This window comes from Alligator mississippiensis, chromosome 4, assembly GCF_030867095.1.
Source record: "Alligator mississippiensis isolate rAllMis1 chromosome 4, rAllMis1, whole genome shotgun sequence".
NCBI lineage: Eukaryota > Metazoa > Chordata > Crocodylia > Alligatoridae > Alligator > Alligator mississippiensis.
Genome location: NC_081827.1, coordinates 163,278,671 through 163,288,845, shown reverse-complemented (window position 1 = coordinate 163,288,845; position 10,175 = coordinate 163,278,671). Strand labels below are relative to the sequence as shown.

General features: G+C 47.6%; 1 protein-coding gene across 1 annotated transcript; it reads left to right on the top strand.

Annotated features, from left to right (window-relative positions):
- Positions 1–4,953: 4,953 nt before the first annotated feature.
- On the top strand, positions 4,954–7,160 carry EIF1 (eukaryotic translation initiation factor 1). Its single transcript, XM_006264540.4, has 4 exons — positions 4,954–5,142; positions 5,427–5,590; positions 5,805–5,906; positions 6,283–7,160. The coding sequence occupies exons 1-4, from the start codon at positions 5,112–5,114 to the stop codon at positions 6,325–6,327; spliced, it is 342 nt and encodes a 113-aa protein (XP_006264602.1). The 5' UTR covers positions 4,954–5,111; the 3' UTR covers positions 6,328–7,160.
- Positions 7,161–10,175: the final 3,015 nt, after the last annotated feature.

Sequence of the window (10,175 nt, the reverse complement as noted above, 5' to 3'; positions counted from 1 at the left end):
GCTAGCAACTTCCCAGATCACTTGACAGAGGCTGGGGCAAGGCACGGGTCCAAGTTGTCAGTTACCAGACTGGAGAAAAGAAAGGGGTGGTTGATTTTGTTCATGTTCTTGGCATCTAGCTGCCACTGTGGGCACAATAAAGACAGGAAGCCAAGACGGCAATCTGTTTATCCCAGGAAGTATTTTGGGATCTGTCTGGTTGAAAGATTCTATATAAAGGTGTCATTATCTCTCTTTTGTCTTGAGACAGCAGAAGGGATCTTGCCAGATAAGGTACCTATTCCTGGCTGAAGGGAAAGTCGGAGCAGAAAGTACAGGCACATATCTTGGATAGAGAAGCCATCAGCTTATTTCTGCTGGTGGTACAGTATATCCACAGTCTAAGAACCCCCACCCCCCCCACCCCCAGTGGGACTTCCAACTGAGCCACCTGATGGAGACAAAGACGACAGAAGCCTTACAAATACCGGAGAAAGATGCTGGAATGCACTGAGACATTATTTGCTTCTAACCACTTCTCTCTATGGTAAGACAAAGATTAGCTTTTATCTTCAGTAGAACTCCCAAGGATGATACGATGTCTACATAATGGCATTGCTCTCAGGTCCCAGACATGGCAGCACAGGCAAAGACTCCAATAGAAAAATATTCTGCCAAGTAATACAATTCAGATGAAATGCAGATTACAAATATTGATGTAATGAAATCTGAGAGAGCAGAAGATGCTTAAGAAACAGAACAGTGTGTTAAACAAACCTACTGTACAATCCAGTAGGCCCAAATATCTTGTTGGACATCATATCCAGTTGCTTTGAGGGTTAACTAGTTCCTATGGCGGATGGGAAGTGCACTTTCTGTGGATCTGAATGGGTCCTTTTTGTTTCCATTAATCGTGTAGTTGATTTCCTAGTCTTTGCATCCCGGCTCTTAGTGTATTTTTAGTAAGCATAGTAAAACCACCACAAGCAGGATGTAAAGTTCATTTGCAAGGAGGAATAAACTCCCATCTAATTTTCTCCATATTGTGCTTCAACCAGTGTGAGACACTTGCCAACTTCTCTGGGAAATGGCTTTTTGGTCACATTCTCTGACACCAGGAAAACTATTAACTCTTTCTGCAACAGCAGACCAAAGCAAACACTGAGATTCAGGCTCTTATCCTGCCTGCAAGTCCTTTTAATCCAGAGACTTAGACACTTCTATATTTGAATGGCATTCAGCAACAACAGATCCATCCACAAAAGCTGTGGGGAAAGGATTAGATCTGATATCACTAATTCCTGCTGACAAGTGATCTGGCCACAGGAAATTCTCAGCAGCCTAAAAGCATAGACAGACAGCAGTCTTAGACAGATTCACGCAAACAGCCCTTCTGGGCTTCAGTAGTTAAAAGAGCCATGGGCAGCGTATGTGCTGGATGAGTCAGTTTGAGAACTGACTAGACCTTAGCCTGGCAAAGACAACCTAGCAATAGATTACCCAGAGGAAGATTCTCACCCAGCAAGCTGTCCTCAGTGAAGCCGGCTTCAATTTGGAAGGCAGAAGAGTCTATTTATGTTAGTTGTAATTACTGTTTATAAGGAGCAACTTCTGGCTTCACAGCCTCACAAAACAATGGGAGGAAGATGTATAGTGTAGGTGCTTGTGATTCACTAGCAAGGTGCTCAGAAGACTACTTTGTGATATTTCAGCTGAGTAGGTATACAGTGATCACTTCAGCCACCTCTGATACATAGCTACCTCCGAAGTGGAATGGAGACACCGATCTGTGCCAGAAATGCTACTCATGTTAAGTACAGGAAGTGACTGATGGGCCAGTCTTATTTAGCCTTCCCAAGCCTAAGTGGCATATATGTAACCATATAATTATAGTATTTGGCGCACACAAAGGGGAATAGAATTGCCTCATATATGGCAACCCTCCCATCCACATTAGGGAAAAGAATTGCCTTGGGTATGGCAACCCTCCCCTCCCATAGTCAAGTGGTTAGGGCACTTGCCCACAGAGTTGGAGACCTGAGTTGTGATGTGCCTGCAGAGGTTTGAAGCTACATCTGCATCCCAGAAAAGGGTCAAACTACCAGGCTATGGCCTAGGCACTACCACAAGTAATCTTCAACCCTCCTCTTAGAAAGCTGGGGAGCCACAAGAGGAAGGTATGTGAGGCCAGGAGGAAATGAAAGAACAAGAGGGTCTGCGGCCCACCAAGGTGAATGCTGCCCTGCAAGGGAGAGGACCCTTAGCCTAGTCTGAACTCCAGCTCCCCATGGGGCAGAAACTTCCCCGATGAATTTTAAATACTATTTACAGCAGACCTGAAAAGGGGACCTGGCTAATGCCTAACTAACCTGTGGCCTGATGATTAAAGTACTGTGCTCAAAAGCAGATGTAGTTTCAAACCCCACTGGGTGAGGAAGACCTAGAACCTGTATTTCCTCGTCCCCGAAAAAGTGTTCTAAACACTATGCTTCTAACCTAAAAGATGAGAGGATCCCCCACTTATGTTTCCCTCCCCCACCCCTCCCAATTAGGCTCTTGGCTCCTTGTAAGCAACTGGCACAGGCTTATTTCACCCCTGGTGGAGAGCAGGCCTATTAAGCATGTTCAGCAAATTAGCACAGGCAATGCTTAATCCCACACTGTGCATGCCAAAAGCTGCAGTTACACAGCTGCTGACCTATCATTTATGTGCATGGAGAATAATTTCAGGAGAAATGTAAGCTGGGCAAAACCTAACTGCCCAAGTTGAAATGTAGTGAGGACAACAGGGCTGGTGTGATGCTCAGTGAGAGAACTCCCCTTCTGGGGCAGGTTTAGGTTATGACTCTAGAAGACAGTGCTTCAGCATCACAGCACCTCTGGGCCACCCTGCAGGACTGGATTCAAAGTGGATCAGTAAAACCACTTCCTGCAGCACCTTCGCCTACTCTGAGGCTCTCCCAATCACCTAGAGACCTATTAATGACCGGTACCAAGGCCTACATATCCTATAAGCATTTTTGAAAAAATCCAGATGAGCCAATGTTACTAGTTATGCTGTTAAATTGTAATTGGAGAATTTCTGCTAATGAAAATCATTAAAAATGTTGCTTTGGAAGAGAAAGTATAAGGGACCAGAGTTTGCATCTGTGAATTGCTATCCATCTGTTAGATTTCATATCATACCTGTCACCATGGTGATACTTAAGTAACAAAGGTACATTCACAAGTAAACAGTTCTGCCTGTGCCTGAGTAAAATCCTTTGGGGACAGTGCTATAAGAAGAGTTGTTTACACAGCAACCTAAAAATCTTCTGTTCTGTGTCAAGACCCCACCACTTCCCCTACTGTATGTCTTCAAAACAGCTCTGGGAAAAAAAAGTCTTCTGTGATATGGCAGAGGAAAGCTGAAGTCCACCAGATATAGCTTAAGAGTACCTTTGCCAAAGCCTTTGGCCACTATAGTTTTACAAGTCTTAGCTATTTGAGTCCTGGAGCAAGATCATGCTTTCCTATTGCTCTAAGATACCAAGGAGACTGATGTCACTGAACAATTAACTGACTTCAGGTCTGGGCACTGTTTCCGTATCCAGAGATGGCTGGGGTTGGAGCCTCTTATCAACCCTACTTCAACTCCAATGCACTGTAGAGAGACACGAGCTGACTCACTCCAATACCACTAGCTGCGTAGCTACAGTAGCGTGGAGCTCAGCGCAGGCTAATTTAGAACTGAAGAAGCTGTGCAAATTGCCCACGCTGGGCTCAGAGCTCCTATCTAAGCTCACGTGTCTCCTCGCTGGCAGCAGCGGCAGCAGTCCCTTGATACGAGGATGACAGTCTTCCAGTAAATGGGGAAGTCATAGGTAAGTCTGCAGATCGCTGAGAAGGCTGATCCAAGATTTGCATGTGGGACTGCAGATACAGCAAATAGGTCCAGGAAGAAAGGCATATCCTGGTGATGTCGCGTCACAGCTCTTTACCTTTTGCGTTTCTCGTCTATCCACCTCCATAGCAAGACAAGTTTGCTCAAAACGACTGATGCCTTATCATGCATCGAGCTAGCTTGGGTGTCCCTGCACGGTACTCCCGTGACCACAGCAGACTGGAGCAATTTTTTCATGTGTCGATGATCTGGAACTGCTTCAATCGAGTGACAAAACCCCCTGTAAATGTCGTGTTCCCACCTGTACACCCTTGAGGGCCAGGAACCATGTCACTGCAAAGCAGCCCACCCACTTTTGGCAGCCACCAAACAATGAACATGCGCCTCCTGCGCGAACCTGCTTTCCTCCACAACCTTCAGAGCCCCACAAATCCCTCCCTGGTTGGGTCAGCATATTTAGCACACTGCAGCCAGGCATATGGACACCAGGCAGTGAGCCTGACATGTGTTTCTCTAGCGTAGCTTTTCTCTTTCCAGCATGGGCTGCCTGAGGGACAAGGCACAAGCCTTTAGACCAGGCAGGCGGCCTAGGCAGTGCGCTGGCGCCAGGGATAGGCCAGTGGGGCAGGGCACCCAGGGGCCAGATACAGGCCAGAAAGGAGTGGCAAGAAAGCAAGTTGCTTTGGGGAAAGGGGTGGTGACAGGCAGTCAGCGGTCTGTAGGACACCGCCACAGACCAGGAGCTTATGGGAAGGAGAAAACCAATGGGCGCCGGGCGTTGTCCGACCCCACCGGCCCCGGGAGCTCTTGGCTCCACTCTCCGCTCCCCTAGTACGGCCCAGCCCAGGCAGCGCGCATGCGTCCTCCAACACTTCCCCACTACGCCCGCTAGAGGCCACCCCCCACTTCCCGGGGCCTCCGAGCCCTCCCCTGCGCACGCGCCCAGCCTCCCCCGCGGCCGCCAGGGCGCGGCTCCCTGCCCCCCTCCCGCGTGCGTCGTGATGTGTCCCCGCCCGCGGCCAATCGCCAGCGTCGCCCGCCGTGCGCGCTGACGTCACAAGGGGCGGCTATATAAGCGGGCGGCGCCGGGCCCGCCCCCCCTGACACCGTCTCGAGCAGCCGGAGCGCGAGCGTCCGCCTCTTCTTCCTCGACCCGCTCGAGCCGCCCCCGACACCGTCCACTCCTGCCCGGCTCGCTCCGCCGCCCGCTCCCGCCGCTGCCTCCTCCGAGGGAAGGGAAGCGTATCGTATGTCCGCTATCCAGAACCTCCAACCCTTCGGTGAGTACCCGGGCCCCGCCCGCTCTGCGCGGCGGCAAGATGGCGGCGGGTCTCGGTGAGGGGGGCCGGGCGCGGCGCTGCGGGATGGCGGGGCGGGGCCTCGCAGTGGCGCAGTTACTATTCTCGGGCTCGGTTGCGTCAGCAGGGGGCGGGGGCTCCCGCGTTGCGGGCCAATGGGCAGCCGCCTCGGCGGCGCGTCACCTTCGGCGAGGCGAGGCGGGGCGCGGCTGGGGGGGGGGGGTTCCAGGCCGGGCCCTTGGCTAAACGCAGCCTCTCGCCTGCAGACCCCTTTGCTGATGCAAGTAAGGGTGATGACTTGCTTCCTGCTGGGACTGAGGACTACATCCATATAAGGATCCAGCAGAGGAACGGTAGAAAGACCCTCACCACTGTCCAGGGCATTGCGGATGATTACGATAAAAAGAAACTGGTGAAAGCCTTTAAGAAGGTGAGTGCTGTGGTCTCCGGTCCAAGGAAGTGTGAGTTCAAAAACTTCACTTGCTGTGGTCACTTCTATTCTGCTTGTACGGGTCTTCACTCCCCTACCTCGGGGGAGGGTTGGCCAGCTGGCACCTGAGCAACACTTTGCTGGCACTTTTTTTTTTCTTTTTTTCTTTTTTTTTTATGGTGCCAACACTAAAGGGTGCTGTCTTTGCTCATAGAAATTTGCCTGCAATGGTACTGTGATTGAACATCCAGAGTATGGAGAAGTGATTCAGCTGCAAGGCGACCAGCGCAAGAACATATGTCAGTTCCTCATCGAGGTAAGGTGATCCCAGAGTTGATGGTCCTTTCTTAAAACAAAGCAGTGAGGCTACAGTGGTACAGAATCTCTAAAAGATGGAAAAAGGTTTTTTCTGTGGCTTAATCCCCAGTTAAGGTTAGCTCTGATGCTACTTCATATCAAAGAACAAGGTTACATACTTAGGGGAGGAGTTGCCTGCATGTTTCTAATACTTTATCGCTAAAATGGTCACCATAGAAAACAAATACAGCCTTGTTCTTGAGAGCTTAGTTTACTCTGTTCTTGGATGTCTTGCCTTTTTCAGTAATGAGAGAGTAGGAATAATTTGCCAGGATGTGAATGGTTCTTTTTACTTGTGTTGTAAAAAGTGTATCCCTCTCTCTTTCACCCCACAGATTGGACTGGCTAAAGACGACCAGCTGAAGGTCCATGGGTTTTAAGAGCCTGTGGGTTACTGAAGCTTTGTGCAAGAGGATTTCCTTGCAATGAGTAAAATTCCCTTCTGTCCCTTGTCATAAGTTTAAAACCTGCCGGCTTGTGTAATGTAACAATCTTGGGTCCACTCTAATCTTAGTCTGGACTAGTGTAACTCAATGTAATAAACTGACAAGAGCCCATGCTGTCTCGTCTTGCATTTCCTCATTTAAACAGAGGTAAATCAGGCATTTGGTAGTGCCCTGCCTGGAGCTAGAAGTAACCAGATGCTTTCAGATAAGTCCAGGGACTCAATATGTCTGTCCAGAAACTGCCTCAATCTCTTCTGAGTCCAGCTTCCTTTCCATTTCAATGGACATTAATACTTAATAAGGTGCCTGCAGGGGTCCTAAATGGAATAAAGCACCAAACGTGAGCTGTGACACTGAATGGGAAGAAAGCATCCTGTAGGCAGTACTTGCTTCTGGAGATAGATGGCTTTGGGGAATCTTGACTGACCAAGAAGAGTAACTGCAGAAATTTGCCTTTGGAGCAAACTAGAGTGACTGCTCCAGGGTGGAATGTTTGGACTTCAGGTTTGGCCAGACACCGATATTGTTAAGCCCAAAGATACAGGGGGTAAAGTACTGGATGGAAACATAACCTTGGATTAAACTTTTGACAAGGGATCAATCTTGAAATTAATGTTAACAAATGTCATTGTAGATATAGTGCAGAGCTTACCTGTTACTAGCCACTGCTGCCCAATGCCCTGTGAAGTAACAGAATTTTGGTTTCAGTTTTAATGTTGTATGTAATGTATTTAAAGTCTTATTTAAATAAAAATGGTTTTCAAGAGCATTGGCCTCCATGGATTCAATTCCATATTGCTGTCGGAAGATCTTCAGCTACCACAGACACGGGGTTTAAGCTGTCTTGCCATGTACTAATCCCCCCACACTTGTTAAATAAAACAGTTGGGTCCTTTGAAAGTGTTTGGGGTGGAAATGATCCTACAAACTGCTTGTCTTAATTGAGTTTAGTTGCAATGTTCGATCGCTCCTACAGTTTTTGTTAGGTATCAAGCAAAACTTCGTTGCTGGGTCTCGCAGTAATAAATGGAAGTCCCTTGCTCAACTAAGCCTTATGTTCACAGTCCTTGTAATAATTGACTAAATACAATATAACCAGACAGGACAAGGAAACTACGTGTTAGTACAACTTCTAATCTAATAGAGTTTTGAACCAAAGACTTGAGAAGATCCCAGGCTTGCTGTAGCCTGTTGTTGTTGCATAATATGAACGCTGCTAGCTGAACAGGATGGCAAAATGCAAACCTAGCACAATAATGTTTCCTCTTCCCTTTTGTCAGCTTGAAACAGTAAACAAAGCTATGAGTATTCACTTGGCCATATGCAAATTCCCCTGCTAAAATAGCAGATCCCACCCTCAATGAGAAGTTGTACTTCCACTCTCCCTTGTGTTGTACTGCTTTTTTCACAGGCACTATATTGGGCTTTTAGCATTTTTGCTTTAAGTTGCCCAACAGTGATGCTTAAACTGGTCCGTGGGCTAGTTGTCAGTTGCCAGGTAGATGAAACAACTTTTGCCATGGAAACAACTTGTGTTTGGCAGAAGACAGAGTAGGTATGCACCTTAAAATCTCTAAATGAAGATGCATAACAGGCTTTTGTGAATCTGAGCTCACTTCATCAGATGCTGTGAAAACAGCGTAGAGCAGGGGGCTACAGAGGAGTAGGTGATTCAAATGCAAAAGTTGGCAAGGGAGAGGGTGGGAACAAAGGTCTATCAAAAACTAATCCAGGTAATGGGATCCCTTTAAAGTCCTGATGGAGCCTTTGCCTGGTTTATGACACTACCCCTGTTAACTCTCCTGAGAGACCTTGCTAAGAAATAATTTGCTGCAATTAAAGCAGTTTGGAAATGCATTGCAAAAGCAAGTGATTCAGCACAAAGCTTGTTCCTAAAAGAGCTGTGAATATAAATGTTATTGGACTAATGGGGGCAGGGGCTGATACTGCTAAAAATCTGGAGGGTTGAGGAGCTAGGAGACTAAATGCCTGAAGTCAGCTGCCTCTATCCATGAAAGCAATTTGGTGCAGAAGCCATGATAGTGACAATGTGCTTTAAGGTAATGCAACAGAAGGAAGAGGTCCTCTAGCTGGATTTAAAGATCAAGCAAAGAGTCTGAACTGGCAAGAAGTGCTCACACATATGGGGCTATTAGACAGCTGTCCTTTAGTGGAATAGTTGTGTGGACCCCAGGACATGCTAAGCCTTTGGCTGGGAGTGCACCTTTCCTAATGCTATATCCCAAATCTCCTATTTATTACAAGGGTTACTCCTACCACAGCACTAGTTTGAGCATCTCTGATACAGGCCAGGGCTTCTTGAGATCTGTTGTTGCCCCACCCTTTTGATAAGAGCTATTTTCAAAACACCTGTTTTATTAGTCAGCTGAAATAGTATTGATGATCCATCAGTTGGACTGGGAAAGCAAGGCCTCCCAGTCCCTTGGTATCCAAGCAGTGTATATGGTCCCGTACAGGGTGCTGGTTGGCCAGAGGAAGGTTCTGTTCTTATTTGGCTGAGGGCTGCCTGCTTTGCTTGCTCTTTCTTTTTGATTCTATAAAATAACAGATTGCCTAGCAAGCTGTCAGAGGACAAAAGAGTTTTCTGGAGGGTGAGTGGCCTGGTTAATCTAGGCTGCCTCTGTCCTGAACTTGAGTTTTTTGTGGCTTGCCATGATGAGTTATCATCCACTGTGTGGTCAAAAAGTCCTATATTTGATGCAGGTTTGGGGGGGGTTAAATTTTGTGCCTTGGGCCACATCAGCCAAATTTAGTTCCAAATTCTATAAACTGAACCAAGCTCAATTACTCAAATCTGTACTGGCAAGCATCCTCCCTTCCAGACTCCTCAGCCTTCCCAAATCCATGGCAGGCATCCTGTGTGCAAACCGCAAGCCCAGAGACCCTGGAGTTCAGATGCTCTCTAGTCTCACTTGCCCCTAGCCAGAAGGCTGAAGGAGCAAACTTAAAGGAAAGTCCAAGAGCAATCCCCTGTTACCATTAAACTGCAGTCGAGATCCTTCCACTGGGAGCTGTTAGTAGATTCTCGGGCTGCCTGCAGTCCCATGGACAGGTCTCCACTCTCAACTACACCAAGTCATTGAAGACCAAGAAGAAGGGTATCCCCCCTGCCAGGTCAGTAAAACCACCTGGACTGAAACCATCATCATGGTATCTCTCCTGCCAGGTAAGTGATGCAACTTGGAGCACCATTTGCTTCAGGATCAGAGTTGGAGAGAGCTGTCTTGTCTGGTTTATAGGGATCTGTTTTCCTTCCTTACACTGACCAAGAGGATGTATGTGCTCAGGGGGTTGCAGGCAACTAGCTGTGAACAAACTGTAAAAGCCATTTGAGGGAGACCGGGACCACTGCTGGCAGGGGTTGTCAATGTCTTCCTTCAGGAGGGCAGGGGGTTAGACATTCTTAAGTTGTTCAGTCCCCTCAAGAAACCATTGTTTGATGCCAATTCCCTAGCCAGCCATCACCCTGTCTCTAACAAAGTCATTGAATGGATGGTTGCCCAATTGCTCCAGGCACAGAATTCTGTCCACTTGTCAGTCTGGCTTTTGCCCTGGATGTAGCACAGCGACTGTCAACCAAAGCCATATTTCCACTTGGAGATCATGGGAAATTGTGCCATGTTGACCTTGTTAGAACTTGAAGTGATCTTTGGTACAGTTGATCATGGGGCACTAATGAAGGGATTACATGACCTGGTGGGGATTTGCAAGACTCTAAATTGAGTTGGTCTAATAGAAGATATTGGATTTACCCAAAAAAC